Source organism: Mesoplodon bidens (assembly GCF_964165515.1).
Source record: "Mesoplodon bidens genome assembly, chromosome: 17".
Classification (NCBI taxonomy): Eukaryota; Metazoa; Chordata; class Mammalia; order Artiodactyla; family Ziphiidae; genus Mesoplodon; species Mesoplodon bidens.
The window spans coordinates 68077636-68102730 of NC_138174.1; the positions used below are offsets into that span (position 1 = coordinate 68077636).

Sequence of the window (25095 nt, forward strand, 5' to 3'; positions counted from 1 at the left end):
CAAACGTCCCAGCTCAGGTCTTCTTTCCATGCCTCCCGGGGGAGGAACCTCTCAGATGAAACTAAAGACTATAAGTCTATGGAAACAAAACACTTAGGAAAATCAAGAGTGACAGGAACAAGTCTCCATCGGGCCTCCCTTTTGTATCAAGGCAGCCCCATCCATTAAGGTATCGAGTCTGCACCTCCTGGTCTTAAAGTTCTTTCCTTCTTAAAGCCTCCTTTCAAAATGCAGATGGTCAAGGGAGAGGCGACTTCTCCCCCAGCTTTATTGAGGTACAAATGACAAATAACATTGTGTACATTTAAGGTGTACAACACGATTTGATATTCATATATATTGTGAAATGAGTACCACAATAAAGTTAATTAACACGTCCCTCTCCTCAGTTACTGTTTTTTGCACTGTTTTTGTGTTTGTGTGTGTGTGTTTCTGTGTGTGTGTGTGTGTGTGTGTATGTCGTGAGCACACAAGATCTACTCTCTTAGCAAATTTTACGTATACGATCCAATATTATTAACTTCAGTCACCATGCTGGACATTAGATCCCCAGAACTTAAAACTGGAAATATGTATCCTTTGACCAGCATCCCTGCATCTCTCCTACCTCCCAGCCCCTGGCAATGCCCTATCTCCTCTCTGTTTCTAGGAGTTTGACTTTGTTTTTAGATTCCACATGTAAGTGACATCATATAGTATTCGTCTTTTCACTTCTAAGTCACCTGGCAGAACTTCCTTAACAGAGAGAAGGGGGAGGCCTGGGGGAGGAGAGGGTCGGTGGGAGCACGGAGACCCTGGGAGAGTGCTGGAAACCTTCCTTCCTCTCCAATTTGTGCAGGGCTATTTGAACCATTGGCCCCAGGTGACTGTAAATGTTTTCCTTTTCTTTTTAATTTCTCTTCTCCTCTCTCTTTTTTTTCTCTTTTAGTTTTTGTTGTTGTTTCTGCTCAGGTACTCATAAATTTTCTCTTTTTAAAACCACTTCTGTACTTTTAAAAATCAACAACTAAATGTTCCACTCATAATGTCAATTAGCAGTAAAGGATGTATTTTCTAGCATTATTGTATATGTGCTTTAACATAACTTTAAGAAAATATTGGGGAGTCTCATCCATCCAGTCCATTCAATGTTATGACCCTGTGCACCCACAAAGTTAGTTTTTATTGCCAAACCAATCAGCGAATCTGTCAGAAGTCTGCTTGTTAGTTTTCAATTCAAATAACATGTTAACACAGGCCCTTGTGACATCCATGTATTGCTAAGGCCTAATTCTAAGGCAGATGAATTCTTGGAAGGAAGTTTTCCAAAAATCTGTCGCTTGGATGGACAATAAGGTGCTGCCGATGGGGCCCTCGTTCTGGGAAAGCCATGAGGGGACAGCCCCTGTGTTCGGTCACCCAGAGGACTGGACATCTCAGATCAGTGAACCCTAGAGCTTCACCTTTCCTTTGGGTGGATGGGAGCACCACCTTTCTTTTGTAAACTGGGAGAAGGTGAGTAGGAAAGGTGGTGGAAAAGGGAAAGTGGAAGAGCAAGTTTAAGAAAGAGTTCACAGGAATGGGGTGTATGGAGGTCACCTCCTTCCAAGGGTCCCTGTCTGCCTCTGCTCTGAAGGTCTCTGGGAACCTCTAGGGCCCCTTCTGGAAACTTATTCTGGGCAGGTCAGTAAGGTCGCTTGATTCCTAATTTGGCAGATAGACTCTGGATATTAGGATCTCCTCGTGGGTGGTTTCTGGTTCCTGGGGGTGAACCAGAAATCCAGCACCCAGCTCATGACCTGTTTTGTGTGACCAGGGAGAGTCTTCAAGACCCTAGGGACTGACTGTGCCATGAACGTGTCTAGTACAATTCCAGCTGGATAAAGAACCTGGAGGACCACGTAGTGTTTGAGGCCAGCCTCGTGGTGTTATCTGATGGTAACGCCAGGATTGAGCCAGTTGGAAGCAAACTGAAGTTGGTTCACAGGTGGTTATATTTGCTTAGAAGCTCTCCTTTCTCTATTTCAATGAGACCTTTCAGTTTCATCTCATCATATTCTTTGGTGATAATATCTAAGCCCCAGAAATATTTATTCTTATCTCATAGAAGGGACTCCAACACACACTCAACTGTATGCATGAATCGTCAGCCAGCATAAAGAATAAATACACAGAATCCTGTCTCGATGAGTTAGGATTGTTTCTGGCACACAAATTTCAGGTAGTGTTACAAAGTCAAAATAGTTTCTCAAATCATATCTATTAGCCTTATTTCCTCATTCCAGTTATCCAAGTTCTAGTGACAGAGATTCTGGCAAAATGCTTTCATGACTACTCTTAATAACTCAGGTGGGGTAGAAGAGAATCAAACTCCTTCCCCTTTAGCACAGTTTGGACAGGGCTTCCTCCTATGAATTTATCTATTCACCTTGTCAGCCATTCCACCTCCAGCTCCAATATTTAGGTGTATTTCTTATACATGTCTATGTAATACAGAAACCAATAAATTATATTCCAAATACTTATGCATTTTTATAATGATCATGTTACTTTATATTAAAACATAGTCTTATAAAATACCCTTAAGCAGCTAGCTTAATTTTCCTTTCTGATACTTCAAGGCAGATTTTAGAAAGTAGCATTAAAATTATGTGCTTATGCTTATTTTATAAGCATTCTAAAATGGATATACTTTTGATTCTTATAGATTTTAAATACATTTATTTTTAATAATTAAAAAGCTTTCCCTTTTACCATTTTCCCCTTAGACTGTGATTTGTCTTTTAGAGATCACAAAAGACAAAATCTGTAAAAATAAAAGTTATTTTCATCTTTCTGTAAATGTTTATACTTATAATTTATGTTTAAGTGCATGAAAGAGAAAAAATGGCTGGTTGAGCTAATAAAATATTACTTTTTCAGGAGAGACGTTAATGATGTGTTTGACATTATTTTAAAGTACATAGTTACCCAAACCTACTCTGTAGCAGAAAGTATATATTGATACTCAGAAAATTAGTTCATTATTTTTAAAAAAGCTCCTTTTTGCTTAACTTAATCCTATTTGTATTTAAATATGTATCAGTGTTAAACGATGTTACCTTAAAATTTTAGTGACTGCGGTCTCCTTTTCTAGAAGGTTCCTTGCCCTGATGCTGAAGACAGACTTGCGAAGCTGTAAAATCATGAGTGTGACTTTAGTTTCAGAATATAAAAGGGAGAGGGAGGAGATATGGGGATATATGTATACGTATAGCTGATTCACTTTGTTATAAAGCAGAAACTAACACACCATTGTAAAGCAATTATACTCCAATAAAGATGTTTAAAAAAAAAAAGAGTGTAAAGGGGAAATATACTGACAAATCATTACACACACAAAACAGATAACACTATGAAAACAATACACATGAATTTTTTCATCATATGATTGATTCTATCGTTTAATTTTAATTTCTACCTTTACTTTTATTTGAATAGAACTGCAAACAAGCTTGTGAGGCCACGTGTCACAGCTGTGGGGGTGACACACTGGCTATGCTCATTGGTAGTAATGTCTCCTTACATCCGAATAGGGTTTTCAGTTTCCAAAGAATTTAATGTTGCAATGACTACTGGACCCTTATTGCCGTCGTTTAGTAAAATGTTGTCTAATCCACATTACATCTGATTCTGGGACCCAATACTAATCTGAATGATGAGTTTAAGAATTGTTTTGCCTATAGACATAGAGACAAATGAGACCAACTTTCAAGGTTCTTCCTCCTTGGTGACGATGAAATTAACCCAAGAGAAAGGACTAAGAAAAAAAATTCTGGAGGCTGGCTACAAACCAGAAGATACACTCTGCAGACTCAGCTCTGTACTGCTTGATAGTTACAGAAGTAAGATTGGTGACAGGTGTACAGGGATCCAGGGTGGGTAGGAAAAGGGCAGAGAAAGAAGAGAGAGACAACACCAGCCTGGGAAGATTCAAGAACTAGGAAGTGTAGCTGCAGACCTCAGATACTTGGACAATGTCCCGTTCATTTTGATCAATAGATTAGACCAGATTTCCTGAGCACTTAGCATGATTTTAGTGACTATTGGAGAGTCATGAGATTATCAGTAAAAAGCAGGGTGCAGTAGCTAGTAAAATGCTAGGTGCTATGCCCCATAGAAAAGATAAGGGGGGCTGTAGGGCTCTGCGTCGGGGAGAATTAGGTGTGTCTCAAATAGTTAGCAAAGACTTGACTGAAGAAGAAGTCGTATTGGGCCTTGAAGGACAGTTAAGATTTCTACAAGCGAAGGAAGCAGTGGGTGAAGGACTAAAGCTGGACATGTGCACAGGGCAGGTTAACCTGGTGCAAACTCCCTGTGCAAGTGCTGAGCTAGGCAGTCCTTTAAGCAAGGAGAATGGAGGAAACACTTTCAAACAAAGTTGAGGGAGGAAAATCGAGCAGGAGACAGAATAACTCTGTATTCAGAAAAAACAGACCATCCAGTTTCTCTTGAACAAGAGATGGGTAACCTGAGGTACAAAGTCACAGAGCTCCAATCTGCAAACAAACCTATAATCGAATGCTAGAATGTCAACCCATGTGGCCATATTGCCAGAGCTGGGAAAGTGCTGGTCATCACACCACAGCTGACAACCTACATAGCATCATCACTAGCAAGAGAACTTTCCTATTTCACAGCAAATCTGTAATGAAGGGAAGGGTCACTGCACACACTGGCTATTTCCCTCACGTGAGGAGAGGCGGTACACTCTTTTGTTTCCAATAATGAAAAACTGAGCTGGTTTCATTATTCACTAGAACTCTTGGGAGAATAAATTAATGTGTAGATAAGGAAACCAGAGTGGAAGTCATTTTTTTCCTTTTTGAAATTGTATTTTCAGGGTAACACACAAAAGGCTGTTTGCCATGATCGAATCATGAAACTTTCTTACATCTTCTCTCCTCTGCTGACGCGTGACTTTGTGCATTGATTGAACCTCCCCGAGGTGACAGCTAATCTCCTGAGGAACAGGGTTTAGAGTCACTTTGGAGACAGAAGACTCAGCTGAAAGTGCTCACCAGTTATGAAAGGGCCCAGGCTACAGAGGCCCCGGGAAGGCGAGTTTCAGGAGAGAACTGTGGATCCCACACTTGCTTCATCTTCAAAGGACGAAGACAGGCCTTAGCCGTCTTGCCCCTAGTGCAAGGTGATGGTCTGAACTCCATCACCCGGCTCCTGCCCCTGTAACTGGGCAGCTGACACTTAAAACAGTGTTCTTCACGCTGGGGAAAACCTTTGCGGACACTGGGGACAACATGTGTTGTACTGTTTCCAAATTACTTCTTGCACTGCACATGGTTTCTAAAGGGCTTCCAAGTCTCCTCTGTCCTAAACTTGAACCAGGTAAAACAGAATATGCTATTAATCTGTGCCAAGGAGTCCTTGAAAACTGCTTTTGTAACGAACAACAGAATAAGTAGAAGAATAAACACCGTAATAGAGTAACTTCCAATTCAGGTTTGGGATATTCTTGAAAGAAGAAAGGAGATTAACTACAGCTATCTACCTACCTCATCTATCTACCTACCTACCTGTATGTGATAGCCTTGATATGTATTTAGAAACTGTTCTTTCTGCTGGTAAATAAAGAAGGCCTGTAGTGACTATCTAGTTCTCCTATTTCTTTAGTAAAGCTTCGCGCAGTTCCTTCAGCCGACAGCACCAGCTACACTGCTCTGCAGTGCCCTCTTCTGGCTCCAGAAGATACTGACAGGACCTGAAATAATGATCAAAGCACTTAAGGAATGACAGCTTATGAAAGGTGTAACTGTTCATTCTGGATATAAACCTATCAGAAATGCAGGACTTAAAAAGAAGGGTATGGGTGACATATTTACATAGCATTTGAATTGAAAAAAATAAAAGATTAGTTGAAAAGCCTCTTTCTTTGGGTGATTTTATATTTGTAAACCCGATACATTCAGCTCCCCAAGATAACTGTTCTGTGACTGAATTAATAATCAAAAACAAATACATTAAATTTAAATGTTCAAAAAAAACATAAGTGATTTTTTTTAAGTCTTAAAATTTTAATTTACAAGATTGTCCCAGAATTGTGCACTTGAACATGGAATTCAAGACCCTGGAACTTCAAATCATTTTGCATCGAGTTATCTGTGGTTGAATACATTGGAGCTGAAGGGCATAGCAATGGAGGGGTCGAGCCAATTTTCTGGCACTGCCTTTAGGTGTTTTCATCTACAGGTTCCTCTTTTTTTCCCCCTTACAGTTGAAGACCCTGGGCCATTTGACCCATAGCTTCCTGGAGCCTGGATTTTGCTAAGTGTACATTCACGGTATAGAGTTCACCATGTTCTTCTGTCCTCTGTACTTTCTGCAAATTGGCAACTGGATTCTGAGTTTCATCACACTCAGGTCTGATCAGAATGCACATCATGTCTGGTTGTCCCTCTTTCTGTGATGTTAGCAGTAGTGATATTCGTTGCTTAGATTATTGATTCACCCAGTTCGTAAAATTGTCATTTCTTTTTCATTTATTAGTTGGATTACTTTTATACTGAGGCACCTCCCCACATGTATTATTTGGTTACTCAGTAGTTCAGTTCATAAGGAGAAGGCAAGATACATGCTTGATTCTTTACCTGTCTGTAGGATAGCATTCCCTTCCTGATTCTCTTTTTCTTGTAACTTTTGTAGGGAACTTGACTTTGGTGATTTTCGGTTGCTCATTTTCATGCAAAATTTGTTTTCCTGCATTTCCAATATTTCTCTCCTAACTTCAGAGCCTCCTCTTCTGTTAGAATACAGGGATCAAGTGTGGCAGCTCTCTTTCTGGGATCTCCTGGCTCTGCTTTCACTCCCCCCTGACATTACCAATTTTACCTGGATCTGCTCTTTCCTTTATCACTCTTGTTATTTTTGATTCCACTCCTGGATGTTTTTCTGTTTCTTTAATTAATTAATTTATTTTTGGCTGTGGGCTTCTCTAGTTGTGGCACGCGGGCTTAGTTGCGGTATGTGGGATCTTAGTTCCCTGACCAGGGATCGAACCTGGGCCCCCTGCATTGGGAGCATGGAGTCTTAACCACTGGACTGCCAGGGAAGACCCCTGGATGTTTTTCTTTAGTGTAGAGGGAAGAGGGTGTTTGCCTGTTCCCAGAAACATTTGATGCCCTGCAACTAACCTTGGCTTCTTCCCTACAGTGCTGTGTGTTATTGACTGAATGTTTGTGTCCCCCCAAAATTCATATGTTGAAGCCCCAACCCCAGTGTGATGATATTAGGAGAGGAGCCTTTGGAAGGCAATTAGGTTCAGATGAGGTCATGAGGATAGAGCCCCTGTGATGGGCTTCCTAAGAGGCAGCAAGTGTCCTGTTGCTGGCGATCAATAAACTGCTTCATAAAACTTTCCCTTTGCAAAAGAAGTACACATATGTCAAGCATTACTAATGAAATGGAGCAAGGGATGGCATTTTGCAGTGATGCATTTGCCCGAGCTAAGATAAAGCAGTGACAAAAGTTCACAGAAAATAAGACGTGTCACACCAAAAGGCATTTAGATTTAATTACAAATGTAATTTGCAAAATGTTTAATTCAGAGAAAAAATCTGCTTTTATCTTTATTATCTCTTTCTTCCTGCTGTTTTAGTGTTTTGTTGGTTGATATTTTTCTAATTACCTGAGTTGAATACTTGGAAGATTAATGTCAACACTTATTCCTTCATTAAATACCCATTCAAGGCTATGATTTTCCCTCTAAAAATGTGTTTAGCTACTTCTCATAAGTTTGATATATATTAGGTTCATTATTTTTCAGTTCTAGATACTTTTTATTTCCATTGTGGTGTCTTCTATACTCCCTGTTATTTGGAAGTGGTTTAAAAATTTTTAAATGTGTAGGTGATTTTTGTGGTTGTTATTTGGTTTCTAATTTTATGTTGGTCAAATAATTCCTTCTCTAAGATACTGATTTAGTTTATATTCAGAATTCCTTTGTGGTGTAGTAAGTGGTCATGTTCTATAAATCATTCATGTGTTCTTGAATCAGAATGTATACTCTTTAGTCATTGAATGAAGAATTGTATAAATAGCCATAACATGAAACTGGTAAACTGTATATTTCAAATCCTCTAAATCCTTATTCATTTCCTCGGCTGTTTGATCATGTGTCGAGGTACTATACTACACATTTTAAACTTAATCTTCAAATTAATCTTCATAGGTAGTATTATTATCTCTTTTTTACAGATGGGAAATCTGAGGTTCATAGAAATTAGGTTGTCTAAGGTTACCCAGACAATAAATTGCAGAATTATGATTAGAGTTCTGGATTGTACAGCTTTTCACTACATCATGATGTCTATGTAAAATGTCACAGTATTTTAAAAGTATTTTAAAAAGCAGTATTAAAAAAAAAGCATTAAAAAAAGAATTTTCCAAGCTATACTGTAGTAAAACATTGTCTGCTTGACTTGGAAGATTTGGTTTGCACATATAACATGCTCTTACTTCTCCCAACTCCTAATACAAAATCTAAACTAGCCAATTTTTTTTCTTTGTTCTATATATCCATAACTGATTTTCAGAATAACAATGCTGAAGCATGAAAAGAGATTAATAACCTTTCTAACCCATTAGAGCCAGGGTGGTTTATAGGATTTATATTTTACATTTATTGAATCCTTAAAATCAGGGATCCATCACAACTTTTAGTTAACCAGAACATTAATTCAATTTATTCAATCACCTGGGAGTAACCACAAACCTATCAGGGAATATTAGATTCCTTTGGGATGCTCCATGCTTAGATCTAAGGAACCATCTTTCACTCTAGTGATCTTCAAAATGAAGCCATTAATATTTATTTGAGAAAGAAAACCACAAACATTATAAATATTCAACTAACTTTTCTGATTTGGAGTTGTTAACAGTACATTTCTGTTGCTAAGTGGGAAAAAGTTTGAGAGGCCTTATTTTTCTTTTCTCACTCTGAAAATATTAACAGATTGATATTAAGTGGGAGAGAATTTATAAAAACATATAACCATTAAGCCTCAAATCATGGTCCAGTGAACAAGGCTTGATGAATGTCATTTCTGCTGGAAAGGTAGAGTGTAATTATTATAACGAGCCACTTTATTGAATAAGTCTCCCACATAAAACACAGTAATTGGAACTGAGCAATTACTTAAAATTACACAGGTTGAAGGTGGTACCTCATTTATCTGTATTTGAATTTTTCATGCACCTGTGAACTGAAAATTAATCCCAAAGTGCATACGACAGATCCTGTGCATGGCAAGATGTTTCCATAAAATAAACTTTTTGCAGAATTGACATTATGCTTAGAAAGAAAGAATTTTAAAAACGTGATTAGCGTTGGTGGCAGCAAGATTAAAATAGTCCTATTACAATGTATATAAAGGTGAATACCATTGTATTAGGAAGGTGTGTTAGGAAGGTTTGAAATATGTCTTAGAATGTGATTTTTGTAAAAAGGGAGTTTTAGACGATGGGTCAAGATTTCTGATCTTAAGTTATTTCAACATCATAAATTCTGAATCCTGAGAAAATACCAGGCAGGAAAGTTAAAAAAAAATATAAAGATGTACGTGTACAAGCACATGTGCAGACATGTGCACACACACACACAAACCTCCCAAATCTTTACTCTTCCTTTGGGGTCCAGGGCACCCCATACATGTCAGTCCCTGCTCTGTGTGTGAAACGTCTTTTTGGCTTTCTGTGAATTCCACTAGATCATAAGCTCCATATGATAAGGATGGTGTATTACTTGTCCACTACATTTTCCTCCAGTCTAGCACTGTGCATAGTTCATTTCTGAAATATATTGAAAGAACGAATAAATTTCTTAATATTAAAAGATAACTCTCTCTGTGTTCTACCATTTTTTTTTCTTATGAAGTGAATCCTTAAAATAACAGATGTGAAGCAGGTAAAAATTACCAAGGAGGACTGCTTATTTTGAAATGTCTCTATTCACTTGAGATATAGGACAGTCTTGTAAAACTAGAAACTAAATGATTGGAAACTTCATTGGCTTGGCTTTTTGGCACTTGAATTTTATGACTGTGTTTTAGTCACTAATGCTTGTCATTGCAGAGTTGGTCAAATCTCCAACAACTTATATCTCAGCTAAACTAGTATAATAACTGATGAGGCAAAGCATGAGGGAAAAACATTATCTTCAATTACAGAAAAAAATTAGATATGTTTATACATAGTGCTAACTGGTAATAAAATACAATACATGCTAGGGAGATTTAGATTATATAAGTAAAAAACAAAATGACTTTGTGGTTATAGTTCATATAAACAGAAAGACAAAGACTGAAAATCTGTGGATTTATGGTTCTGGAAGAAAATGCCAGATGCTTTTAACCAAGCAGCTGTTTGTGAATTTAAAATCCATGGCACTCTGATAGTACAAGGAGCAGCTATTGGTCTCCAATTATAATTCAACTGTATTTGAACTTCAGATCCAAAGAACAAGAATGTCAGCAGAAGCACCAACTATAACACATTGAGACTTAATGGAAACTACAGTTTATAAGTACGACTATACTCAAAGGGGAAGCATGTTTAAAAAGTAGAGCAAAATGTAAATTTCAAAGATAGGTTTAGCTGCAGCCTCAGCTCTCCCAGACCTGTTTTGGAGACTGTACCAAAAACACCTGATCAAAAGCCTTCTATATTATGTATAAAAGATGCTTAATCTTAGACTGATTTACTTTTGACCCCCAATAAATGTGCACCTAAGGAACGCAAACAAATTACATATAATTCCAAACTAAAAATGATCACACAATTAAATATTCTGAAAAAAAATCATTGATAGGGAATTCCTATTCTCGTATTAGTTGAAAGCAGCAAAATGTGTTTTTAACCCATGTCCCAGCACACTGCATATAAAAGTCCTCTAGAAATGACTGTCAAATGAAGACTGTGCACATAAATGCAGCCATATTTTAATTTGAGCTCACAAACGTACTGCAAAGATCAATAAAAATGAAAAATAGTTGTCATTTAAATGACGCATCTCCATTATTACTGTGAATAAGTGGGCAATCAATTATCTACTAAAGCATTTGTATGCTGAAGAGAGAAGTGGTAGGGTTTTCATACTGGGTTTGATGGACACACTTCTTCCCTCCCTGGGACCACACTACTTTGTATCTTTGCGATACAGCTTCCGGTTAGCGGTAGTAACAGTAATCTGCCACGCTCCTCCTAGAGATGTGTCTTGAATGGCACTGCAGAGATGCTAAGCTATTATTTTAGAAAATTCTTTCAGAAGAGTAAAAGCCCAAAAGATGAAAATAGGCTCTTCTCTTTTTTTTAAAGTGAGTTAACGTTCATCCTGGAAATTATAGATCAGGCTGAGCAACTTGCTACATGTGGAGTTACTGGAACAAACCATCAAATACTCTATGATTACGTAGAAAATTATAAAATGCTGTATGGCAATCAACAAGGCTTTGTGAACAGTAAACCTTTCCAGAACAATTTAATTTACTTCTTGAGGCTAAGACACTAGGTAGGCACGGGGGTTGCAACTGAAATATCATCAAAAATCAGACTAAAAAAAAATCAGGCTCATGGACAGTAAGGAAAATAAATCAGTAACTAGTATATTGTGCTCAACTAGACTGTTACATCTGAAGGTTAATTTAAGTAAAAGTAATTTTTCTTGATTGATGAATATGTCTATTTGCTGAATCTGACTTCACGGCATGGTTTAATTAAAGTAACTTTTTTTTTTCTTTTTTCTTTGGCTGTGCCGTGCAGCTTGCAGGATCTTAGTTTCTCAACGAGAGATTGACCCCGGGCCCAGGCAGTGAAAGCATCGAGCCGTAACCACTGGACAGTCAGGTAAGTCCCTAAAGTAACTTTTCTTATCTGGTTTGATAGGCACATATCATATGCTATGCCAGGTGCGATGCTAAGCATTTAACATATATTATTTAATTCTCACAACAAACCTTAAAAGTAAGAATTATCTCTGTTTATAAATGAGGATTGGAACCTACATCATGTAATCAGTATTACTGGTCTTAATGACTATTCTATTCTGCTTCTCACGATCAGTTACATTAAGGAGATCATGCTGTCCATGTTTTGCATGTGCTTCCCTCCCTGCTTGGAGCAATTTGTCCTCTATGGCTCTGTCTTCCTTCTCCTGCAGGAAGGACTTAGGGGGTTCTGTCTCATGCTCCTGTAATAGTTTTTACTTTCATCCATTCACACGTGTTTCTCCCCATTAGACTAAAAGATTCTAAAGGGCATAGTTCACATCTCACTCACTGTTGAACTCCCATAGCCCAGAAGAGTGCCAGACGAATAACAGGTGTTCCATAAATGTTTGTTGAATGACGGAGTGACTGTTGGAGACTTATGGAAATATAAAGGGTAAACAAAACACAGTAATTGCTTTTTTTGTTTTCCTCCTCAATTTGTACACGTTAGCTATTAATTATGAAGGCTTACTATGGAACTTTCTATGTGTTTAGCAGAAAAGAGACAGGTAAGAGAGAGAGCAGACATTGCTCTATTGTTGGAGAAATAAATCCTCACTGTTCTTTATCATATGGGTTCTGATTACTGTTCTGAGAAGTGCGGGGATACAAGGGGGTGACTGGGACAGCCCTCATCTCTCCATCTGTCTCATGCTGATGTGACTCTGTGATGGGCCCTCATGTTCCCCAGACACGGCAGATTCTGACCCCAGAAGTGGCTCCCCAGCCAAGACAGCTGGGCACAAAGACCAGGGAGGTCCGTCAGAGACAGAGAGAGTCCTTAGATCCAACCACAGTGGAAACCTTGACGTTGATGAGATGATTCACTTGAGGACAGAGTGAGCTGCTTTTATTAACGGGGTCACTGGAAAGCCAAGTTCACATCTCAGTTTACGTAAGCACTCCACTTAAGGAATGGAGGGTTTAATTCCAATAATACAGAGGGAAAAAATGAGTAGAAAACCACTGCCCGATTCCCTTCTGCTTGGAAACTAGTAAGACTCCTCTGAAGATCTGCAGGTGTATCCTTTAATCAGGAGGAAAGAGGACCCCTTGAAGATGCCCACGGGGGTGTAGGGGAGTGGAAAGGGAAAGAGATGTGGGAATTGGCGCTTGGGAATGCCTTTTCTGTGGGGTTTGGAAGGACACCCCAAGGGAAAAGAGGGACCACACTGTTTGCTGTCTTTTTCCTTTAGGATCTGAGCAAACCACACAGCGGCTTTAAAGGTGTTACAGTTTTGTTTGCTCATTGCTGACAGAGAAGGACAGGTATTTTAAACTATGTGATAAAGGTAATCAGACAGGGCTATTTTTAAAAACATGGTCTCTGCAAAGTGAGGTTGCCATGGGAATTCCTTACAGTTGTTCAAAGCCAGGGTGATTACTTGAGAAAATCTTGCCTAACATGTGTTTTTGTGTTTCCACGTTGCTTAATCAAACAACTCCACCTCCACCCCTCCTGGCTTTTGTTGTCAGGTTTTCCCCTTAACTTGTGATGTCCAGGTCGCTGGGGACTCGGTGTCGTTAAGAGAAAACTTTTATTTCATTGCTCCTTTGTTCACATTATGAGAATCACCAAAAGCCAGCCTCTCTTTTTCTTTTGATTTCTTACTACTCTTTGGGGAAAACAGCCTCTGTTTGCAGGGGGCCACGAGAGTTTCTTCACGCAGAGTGAAGGACCTTGCTGTCCACTTGATAATGACTCGCATTTCCAAAGGCAACTGGGATGTAAGAGAAATTTGCAAGCGCTTCCTGAAAAATACTTTATCAGGGGAGCTAACAGTGGTGTGGTCTCTGTTCAGGATTTTTCTCGTGTGTTTGTGTATTTTTGTTTTTATGTGGCTTTGGGGTTTCTTAAGAAAAATGAAAAAGGCTTGCCGTATTTAAAAATACAGATACCAGACTGCTTTCTCCTCGATTCCTACTTCCCTTAAATCCTTACCACTGAAATTCATTGAGTGGAATTCTCTGTTTTGGGTTTCCCTGGCCCCAAAGCCCTCAAGGATGACAGATCATAAGTATTTATGAAGAACGCCCGGAGCTCAAGCTGGAAACGGGATGGTGAAAGGAATTGTTAAGTCTACTTTCCTAGCAGCCGGAGGAAAGTCAAAGCTTTAAGGACGGGTGGCAGCATGGTAAGTCTTTTTTGCTGCTGCCCAACAGGGTACCTGCTGCTGAGATGAAGAGAAACTATGTTCCCCATGTGCCCCTTTCCAGATGCTGAAGGCTGTAAAAAGATAAACAATATTGTTCTAACTGTAGTTTATCTACATGTGGCCAATGAGCCTGACGGGGGATGAAGGGCACCTTAACCATGGCTGATCACTGTGCTTGTATAAGACCATGTATTGTGTGTTTGAATCAACTGACTTTATAGATGGGGGACGGCCTGCGGTCGCCAAGAAGTTCTAGTGTCTTTAGAGCTGAGGGGCTTGGATCCCGCCCCCAGGATCAATGTCTTTGCTAGTTCATTATATTTTAGGGGATTATGAGAGAGACAAGTGTAAGATTACAGAACAAAGCTATAATTGTTGTCTTACTTTCAGTTAGTTAAAAATAACCGTTAAATGAGAATATAAAAAGAAGCCACAAACATAGAAGGCTGAAAAGTCCCCTTAGACACCCCCCCATCCCACTCACCTGCCAAGAACCTTTTTATTTATTTTTTCTCACCAATTTCAAAATATTCTGTTCAGGAAATGTGAGAGACATCATCTTCCCTTTTAGAGAGAAAATAAGATTTCACAGACTAAGATTTTAATTTTGTATTTCCAGTGGGATATCGTTACTCTGGATTTAAAAAAGCAAGTTGTGGACTTGCCGTGTTGGGCATCCATGATATCAACTCTTGGCACTCTTCCTGGAGAGCTCTGGGTGCAACCTGAGCCCAGACTGGGGCTTCACTGCACACCCTCTGGCTTAAAGTTCTGCCTTTGAAATAAATTTAGAAAATAAGCCATCTGTGTTCTCATGTGTATAATGCAATTTCAGAATGATTGTCTGAAACCAGGCCATTATCCTCCCACTTGCTTATCCACTAACATAGAAACTTTTTGCTTCTATGCCTCGTGCACAGTATTTCGTGAACATAACTACAGGGAAGGGACGTGACAAGTTTAGTGACAATTCTTTTAGAAGAGTACAGTCTTCTGAAAGTCTTTAAGGAGAGGTAACAGTATTGCGTGTGTGTGCCCCTCTCCACACACATTTCATGATTTTTTCACGCAAACTTTAAAAGCAAAGGATGATCTCAGTTGAAATCAAATTAGTGGCCTGAAAGATTAAGCAGAACAAATATTTCAAAACACAGAAGAAAAAGAGAGAGAACGATCATAAGAGAAAAAAGTAGGGGGGAAAAAAGGAGCAGATGGAAAAGTAATAATTGAACAAATAATAAATGAAAATTTCTTATATTCTTAGTTGGCAAACTGAAAAGACTCCCCAGTTTGGGCAGTTCTGATGATAAAAGACATACAAAGTATATCCTGGTAAAGTTTTTGCACTCCAAGGAGATGTAGAAAGTCCTACAAGCTTCCCAAGAGAAACCAGAAAACCAACCAACCACCAAAGAAAAACCAAATTACTTTCACATGGAAAAAAAAATGACATTGGCATCAGACTTGTCATCTACAATCTTGGAATCTCTAAAACAGAGGAATAACATCTGTAGATAACTGAAAGAAAAGAAATAAATGAAAATTCTTGAGTGAGAAGAGACACTACAAAGGAAATCATTATCATCAGAATTAAGAACCAAATCACTCAACTACAGCAGAGAAACAAGGAAGCAGGGGAGTGATAAAGGGCAGAAGTTCATTTCATTTGGGGAGGAGATGGGAGAAAAGGAGGAGGAGAGGAATAAGTAAAGGTCCTTTACAAGGGTAATCTTTGGAGAACGGGGAGAAACAGAGAATCTTGGAGCATGAAGGAGCTGCTATTTTATTGTCACAGGATGATAGAGAAATATGTATTTGATGATAAGCCACAGAAAAAAGGTGGCAACAATTTAAAGGATTAAAATAGAAACTAGGACTTTCAAAGAGAAATACTCCCAAGTGAATTAGATGCTTTTGCAAACAAACTCTATTGTGTAATCTCTTTCACCAACTCTGCTATTGATCTTTCATTTTCTGACTGTAGAATCTGGGAAAAAAAATTCCCTATCTACTTTTCAAATGATAAAAGACACAGGTAAATCAGAACATGAATACGATAATGTGCCTAGAGATAATTCCTGCCACAGGCCTTAGTAAACTCAATAAATGGCAGTTACTTGGACTAATTTTAGAGAAACTTGGCTCTGGTTAGTCTCCCTGGCATAATAACTGGAATAAGTAAGGTCTCCTGCAGAAAGGCCACCATTAAACCTGGGCTGAACTTGAGAGCTCAGAGCCCTTCCTTCTGCACTTGAGAAAATGCCGGTTTGGGGAGGCTTTTGATCTACTGTAAGTCACCCGGCTGCCACGTGGCATGGCTCAAAACCTGACCTGTAGAAATGCAAAATTTAAATGAACAAATTTACAAATGTTAGGTTTAGTAATTTCTTCAACCACTAAAATTATTTTTTTCATTATTCTCCTGAGACATTAGATTTCAGGACCCCACCCAGTTACGTGGTTCTTTTCTCTAACACACAGGCTTAAGAAAAATCTGGTTATTTGAGACAGAGATTCTTACTTTTTGGTCGATGTACTTGTCCTCAATCGCAGACCGTTTGGAGTGATCACAGGATGAGGAAGAGGCGGATGGGAGGCTTCGCAAGAGGCAGCAGGTGTCCTGTTGCTGGCGATCAATAAACTGCTTCATGAAACTTTCCCTTTGCAAAAGAAGGACACATTATGTCAAGCATTAGTAATGAAATGGAGCAAGGGATGGCATTTTGCAGTGATGCATTTGCCTGAGCTAAGATAAAGCAGTGACAAAAGTTCACAGAAAATAGGACGTGTCACACCAAGAGGTGTTTAGATTTAATTACACATATAATTTGCAAAATGTTGAATTCAGAGAAAAAATTCCTGAATCTTCAGTTATTCCTGTTTTAAAAAACTCACGTCCCTGAAATTACTTTTAAGCAACAATATTCAGTAATTAATGGTATCTTTTGACTCCTATTGTGGTAATAAGATACTTTTTTTCCCCTCTAAGATTTGAAGGAATTAGTTCATCTCTCTGAACTTTCATTTATCATAAGAATCCTTGAGAGATAATTTTACATTTAAAGACTCAAAATAACTCAAAAGAAACTTACTTCATCTGATCTTTAAAGCATGGGGAGAATTCAAATAACATCTTTTCAATAATCACTAATCTTGAATCTAATTTACGGCTCTTTTATATATGTCATATTTTTCACATTTTAAATTTTGTTTTTTTTAAAAATCAGAATTGCAAATATATTTTGATTTGAATTTTAAATATTATGGCACCACATCCAGTCTCATGCTTTTATAACCTCCCCATAGAATTGTTTTAAAACTAGTTACATAAAAAATGTCATATTTGATATTATTCTGGTTCTGTTTGTAATTTTTGAGCTATAACTGGAAGAATTTCCTTTATTTATTAAAAATAAGCATTTTGAAGCATCTTCAATGCAATTGCTTAACTTGAGGGCAAAGTGGTAGAAAATCATATTAGTATGAGTGCAAAATGCCATGGTTCTTCTTTTAAAAAATGGAAGACAAATTATATTGCACCCAGACATGGCATTCTAAACAAACGCTGTCACCGTAGTCCAGAAACCTGGCCAGTGGCAGTTTCTCCATTTCCTTGAAAATAAAAGGGCCTCAGAGGCAATTTTATCCTTACATGGTTGAGGGTCAGAGGCCAATGTCTATGTGCATCTTTGTAAGCTGGACCACCTGTGCCAGTTACCTGTGAAGTCAAATCCCCGAGGGGCCATCTCAGGGCAAAGCAGCGGTCAGCAGCCTTCTTGCCCAGGCTAACACACTTGACTCTGCTCTGGATGTACTGCTTAAAGGGGTCAACGGTTTTAAAACAGAGGAAGACAGAGTAGCAGTATGGATAACAACTTAAAAATAGAAAGAAACCACACCCACATGAGTTTGAAAGGGCTGAATCAGATTTAAGATGAATGTTTTACAGTGTATTTGAGATATACAATTAAAGAAATACTTTAATACCTGATTTTAGGAACTGTAAAATCTGAAGGAAGCTTTGAGATTTTCACCATTTGCGGTCTGTTTGGAAATTTTTCAAAGATTCGAAGTCGCAAAGGGAGCTTTTCTTTGGTGTCTGCGTTTGCTTCACTTTGCTTTAACTAAAGAAAAAAAATAGAAAGAAGGGGGGAATCTATAGTAATATAAGTCACAGTCTATCAGAATTTTTGAATCAAAGGAACAATGAGTTATTACATGAAGAAACGGTAGATGGCAGTAAAGCCCTACCAAGCATATCTTGGTCTCCTGCCTTACTCTGAGTGTTCAAAGTCTGAGCACAGGGAAAACAAAAAGAAAGCTAAACAAAAAACTAAACCAGAAAAAAAAATTAGAAGAAAAATATATGTTATTTTATTCCCAAACATAATCCCCTTTCCATACCAAATTTTTTATCATTGACTAATTATCACTAACATATTTAAACACCAAAGTGTTTTATAAATATGTGTGTTAGAATTAGAAATCAAAAGAATGAAAAAAGAAATGAAAATCCTAAGTGGTGATATTTGAAAGGGGGAAAATGTCAAAGAAATCGATCATTTAGCCTAGCAGATTCATGAAAGAATAGCTCAACTAGAAACAACACACTTGGTACATAAAGCAAAAGTTCTCTATGTAGTTGTAAAGATGCTTGGGAATTATTCAATTATGTGCCATGAAATATCTGGGAATTGACAAGCAAATGGTTTTATTATTTATTTGTTTGTTTATTTATTTCTATAAGTTTGTTTTTATATTTTTACAGTTTAAGTTTCACAGAAGCTGAGGCTTTACATCACAAATGCTGAGCTAAGAGGTCAAAGAGTACTTCCGTTCAGGCAGTCTTTCTTGGTGGGGTTATGGAAGCACGTTTCAAAAGGTACCAGCTTCTTACCCACTATGGGGTATATGTTTTGTTTTTTTTTTTGAAAAATATTGGATATATATTTCTTGATTTATAAAAAGTGTTCACAAACTAATTTTGGAAAAGACAAATTCACAAAATTATACAACTGCTTCAAAATTAATGAAAAGATGCTCAAACACAAATACTTATAGGTACTATAAACACATAAATAAAATTATTACTTTTGCATATCAGATTATCAAAAGTTAAAAAATGTGAGGTTATGGGGAAATGGGAATTTTTGTTAAATATAAAATGGTACAACTTTTTCAGAAGGCAATGTGATAATATGTTTTAAAATGTTAAAGATGTGTCTACTTTGATCAGGCAATATCATTTCTGAGACTTTAAGGAAATATTTGAACAAACGGGCAAAGACATAAATACATGGCAGGGACTTCCCTGGCAATCCAGTGGTTAAGACTTTGCCTTCCAAAGCAGTCGGTATGGGTTCAATCCCTGGTCAGGGAGTTGAGATCCCACATGCCTTGTGGCCAAAAACCCAAGACATAAAACAAAAGCAATATTGTAACAAATTCAATAAAGACTTTAAAAATGGTCCACATAAAAAAAATCTTAAAAAAAAAGTACATGGCAGTTCAATGCTACTCTGTCAGTAATATTAAAAAAATTAGAAATAAACTAATAAACTAAACACTTATCCCCAGTAAGGACTGGCAAAATAAATTATGGTACATTCATGCAAAAAGACTCTATGAAGCTCTTATAATGGATGACATAGATCTATAAATCTTAAATCTTATAAATCTTATAATCTGTGTGTGTGTATGTGTGTGTGTATATGTCCTTAAAAATAGATAATATAAAAGAGTACATATTATGAGACCTCATCATTTATATATAACAAATCTGGAAGGATATATTCCAACTTGTAATAGTGGTTATTTCTAGGGGTAAAGAAGCATAATTATGAAATTAGTTTTCTCTGGTTTGCTCAAATTACTTAAAATTAACATATATTAGCATATATTATGAGAAAACATATTAAAGATATTTCCATAGCATTAGTTCCATGATTACCTCATTAGTTATCAGAAAGTTGCAATTTATAGAGATAATGATATATATCTTTAAAGACTTACTTGAGGCATAAAGTACATTAGCTTATTTTATTAAAATAATATTTTTAAATATTTTAAAATATTAAAATAACCAATGTTATTTTAGTTAAATACAAAACTTTAAATATTTATTATTCTTGGGACTGGTCAATGCATCTCTATTACAGCATGACAAAATATCCCCTAAATATCATGACAAGGGGGTATATGCTTTTACTTTATTTTTTTAAATTAATTTTTATTAGAGTATAGCTGTTTTACAACACTGTGTTAGTTTCTGCTGTACAGCAAAGTGAATCAGTTATACGTAAACATATATCTCCTCTTTTTCAGATTTTCTTCCCATTTAGGTCACCATAGAGCATTGAGTAGAGTTCCCTGTGCTATACAGTCTGTTCTCATTAGTTATCTATTTTATATATTGTCGTGTATACACGTCAATCCCAATCTCCCAATTCATCCCCCCTCTTCCCCCCCCGCCCGGTATCCATACATTTGTTCTCTACATCTGTGTCTCTATTTCTTATGCTTTTACTTTATAATGACAATCTGTCCTGGATTTGTGGAAAGGTGAGCATGAGAGGCCAAGGAAGCTTTTATAATGAGAAGAGAGGTGGTAGCTCTTCCCTCCTACCATGTGGGGATATTCATAATGGCTAGAGAGAACATGAGCATTTTGGGGCAACATCCCAAGTTCAATACGATATATGGCTCAGTTGTCCAACTGGTTGTGAGCCCATAGTGAGATTCTACGTCCTGATTCCTAGTTCAGAAAACTTGCCTTTTTTTCTTACTCCACTATAGAAAATGTTCTTACATTTTGGTTTTATATAATATGAACATTTACCTTAGCCATTTGTATATCTTATATAGCTTTGTGAGTCATCTTTGACTTTCTGTCTTTGGTGGTATCTCATTTAGGGAAGGGGCCACCACTGTTCACCACCTTCCTCCCCTCTCCCCCTGAGAGGAACACTGACCACGGCACATTCTCAATAATTTGATGGTTACGAAGACAACAGTGATAAAGAATTAGCTCCCAAAGGCACAGAACAAAAACTGTGAGCATTTCCAGGAGATGCAGGCAATTAGAAAAATGGCTCCACATATAAAGAGATTCATGAGGAAGAGACTTCTTTTCCAAAAGTTTATTGCCACAACTAATAGAAAAATATTTGTAGCGGTAAGTAGAGCACACGGGGGAAAAAAAAGCAGTTAATATGTTGTCAGACCAAAGAGAAAGGCAATTATAAAGGGCGAAAGACAGGCTGAGAAGACAGAGCATAAATGAAGTATTTAATTCATGCGTCTGCTGACTCATTTATTGATACACCGATGCAGTCACTTATAAATCAAATCCCACAGGCCAGGACTTAGCAGGTTCCGTGCTAGGTTCTGGGGATATAAAAATAACTGAGGCACAGTATTTGCCCTCACGGAACCCACATTATAATGGATAGATAGTTATATAAACAGATAATGACAATAAAATGTAATAGCTATTCTAGCTGAGATATAAACAAAGTGAGGTGAACACAAGGTGAGAAGCAAAGAGAGAAATTAGAAAAAAAAGAAGGAGGTGCCGCTTCTCCTTCCAGAGACTTCTTGGGCAGTGGAATTGCTACACATGATTCTGTGAGTCAACGCTGGGGCTGTAGGCCTGCCGGGACTGGTATGTATATTTTATGAGAATTAAATGTCTTCAAAGAGACCCAAGGGCAGATGGTATATTAATCAGGACAATGCCATCAAAACAAAAACACGGAGCTCTTTCCTAAAAACTGCTCAGCTGGCCCATTCTCTGGATCCCCACCCTGCTTCCCTGGTCAAAGACACCCCCTGGCTCATGTCCTCCCTCCCACGGTCTCCTCATCTGGTTCGGCTCCTTCAAATCTATCCCGCATCTGGGTCATAGTAATCTTCTCACTTTTGGGCTTAGACCCTTCAGTGGGGGTCCACTGCTCTTGAGCAAAACCGTCAACCTTTAGGTTTTAACACCCAATTCTGTGTTACCTGTCCCTACCTGTCCAGCCTCACCTGGCCCTGTGCCCACACCATGTTCCCGTCAGCTCTTCACAAGTGTCCAGGCCTCTGCCCCAGGGCCTTTGTCGCCTTGGTCCCTCTGCTGGGAGCTCCTCTCCTCCCCTTTCTCTCTTGTTCTTCATGAGCTTCCACTTGCTCTTCTGATTTCAGTTCCACCAGAAATCTCTCCGAGAAGCTTCCTCTCATCAACAAGGTCTTCCTCTCACAAGCTCACAGCACATTGGGTTGAACCAAATGAAGCCGCCATGTTTGTGTAGGTCAAAGCAGTCAAAATGGGCAATTTCTTACTGTTCAACCTAACACTCACTGTACTAGGTTCCTAGGACTATTGTTAACAAATCATTATAAGATCATTAGCTTAAAACACAAAAATTGATTCTCTCGGTGTTCTGGAGGCCAGAAGTGCTAAATCAGGGTACCAGCAATGCCACATTCTCTCTGAAAGCGCTAGGGAAAAATCCTTCCTTCACTCTTCTCAGCTTCTCAGCAGTCTTTGTTGTTCCTTGGTCTCTGTCATTGCTTAGCCCTCTTCCCTGTGTGTTTCTCTGTCTCTCTGTCTGAATCTCCCTCTCCTTTCTCTTACAAAGACACCAATCATTGAAATCAGGGCTTGCCCTGAAGCAGTATGACCTTAACTGATGACATTTGCGAAAATCTAATTTCCAAATAAGGTCCCATTCTGAGGTTTCTGGTGGACATCGATTTTGGGGGGACACTAGGAAACCCACTACACAGAGCATTGTTTGAACTTACAGTGTATGACTTGAACTCTATATCTGTTCTTCCTGAGACTGTAATCTCTTGGAGGACAGGGATCGTGTGGGAATTTTTCACTATTCTGTATCCGGGGCCCGCCACAATATTTGACACAACGTAAGTTAAACAAATATTTGTGGAATAAGTAATTATACAGATCAGATGGCAGAACTAAACTCTCCAGCAGATAACTGGGAAATAAAAGAAAGTATTTGAGGTATATTCTAAAGGATGGAGAGACAAGCAGAAAACATCTGTTTCCCAATTGAATAAATTTGTTGGTGTGAAGTATCGGTGTCCCTAGATTCACAGAATAGAATAAAATTATACTCTGTGACATTTAACCTGAACGTATGTCTGCCACTGATGAACAGACGAATGTTTAGAATAAGTTTACACGTAATATTTTGTAACATTGAATCAACTATCCTAGAACATAATGTTTAACAGGTGTAGGTTACCAGTACTAAAAAATAATCCCCATGCCTATATGTTTTTCAAATGGAACTCATCTCATTCTAACTTGTATTAGAGTTATACTCCCCAAAGCTTGTAAGCTCCTTAAGGGCAAGATTCCACTTTTAATTTACTTTTATTGCACCTTTTAGAGAGTAGAAATATAATAACTGTTTGTGACTAAATGGATCTGAACTCAGCATGAGTTGATCATTGCACCGTAAAACTGCAAAGAGCAGGTGAGAAGCTCTTTAGATGGCTCAGAAGGTTCTTCAGGATCCTGCAATCCATCCTCTTGACTATCAGGCATTGCTGCCCCGTAGATGTGCCAAATGGGCAATTAAAATAGAGAAAGGTGAGTGGCTGCTGGAATGGCAGATACGCCCACTTTCACTGCTGAGGCACTGACATGAATCTTCCACCCGTGGGAAGGGGCTTCTTTCTGAACCCCAGTGCTCTTTCGCTTGTTCCCAGAAAAGCAGCATCGATGAGGGATGAACATACACACGCTCATCAGCCGGGCAAATCCTCTCCTGGGCGTTAACCTCCTGGACACGTGTGCACGCCCAGCACAGCTACACCCTCCCAAGCCCACAGCAGTGTCACCTGTAAGAGTCCCAAACTTAAACTCTTCAAGTGCCCCTCAGCCCCTGAATGGAAAAGCAGATTGTGGTCCATTGAAACATCTGAGTCAATGAACAACAACCAAGCACAAAACTTGGGTGAATTTCCCAATAGAATAGTGAGTAAAGGAAGCCAGACAAAACAAAAGAGTACGGGCTGAATGGTTCCATTTATATAAAGTTAAAACACAGGCAGCACTAGTCTATCTGCTTGGTCCCAGGAGAGCATTTACCCTGGGGTGAGGGGGAAGCATGCTGACTGGACAGGTGTACGGGGAGGGGCTTCTAAGGTACAGTCACTATTTCTTGAGCTGGGCACTGGGCAGGGGGTTCAGTTTGTAAAAATTCAGCAAAATGCCTCTTTCTATAAGTATATTATAGTTTAGTAAAAAGTTTTCTTTTTTTTTTTAAGGGCAGATGATGCATTTGAGCACAATCATTTAATTCTTACTTCACTGCTAGTAACCTCCATAACCTTCACCATTGCTTATTCCCCAGCCCATGATCATGACTGAGCTACAAAAAGAGAAGAAAAGAAGAAAGCACAAGATGGGATTAGAGAGCGTGTGTGTGTCGAGGGGCTGAGCAGTGGAGGGGGATCAGGAAGCCAGGATAAATGGAAGCACTTCATGGTATTTTGAAGCCACTATAAAGTTTCTTTAATATGGGATAAAATGGTATTCTAGCTTTTTTTTTTTTTTTTTTTTGCGTTATGCGGGCCTCTCACTGTTGTGGCCTCTCCCCTTGCGGAGCACAGGCTCCGGACGCACAGGCTCAGCGGCCATGGCTCACGGGCCTAGCCGCTCTGCGGCATGTGGGATCTTCCCAGACCGGGGCACGAACCCGTGTCCCCTGCATCGGCAGGCGGACTCTCAACCACTGCGCCACCAGGGAAGCCCGGTATTCTAGCTTTTATCCAAATTCTTTCCCCTTCTGCATGTAAGCACAGATTTTCCAAGATTAAATTTACTTTGATGCAAGTGAGGGAAAACATGGATTATACTGGATATACTGGATAATAATTTAAGATCATTATTCTGTATCACAAAAGCT

General features: G+C 38.5%; 1 protein-coding gene across 1 annotated transcript in view; it reads right to left on the reverse strand.

Moving 5' to 3' along the window:
- NALCN (sodium leak channel, non-selective) overlaps positions 1–25095 on the reverse strand; it is a 261820-nt gene that overhangs the window by 65006 nt on the left and 171719 nt on the right. The window contains exons 16-18 of the mRNA XM_081214587.1: positions 18161–18297; positions 16695–16833; positions 3081–3154 (exon numbers count right to left, since the gene is read on the reverse strand). Of these exons, the coding sequence (XP_081070713.1) occupies positions 3081–3154; positions 16695–16833; positions 18161–18297 (350 nt within the window). The remainder of the gene's footprint in view (positions 1–3080; positions 3155–16694; positions 16834–18160; positions 18298–25095) is intronic.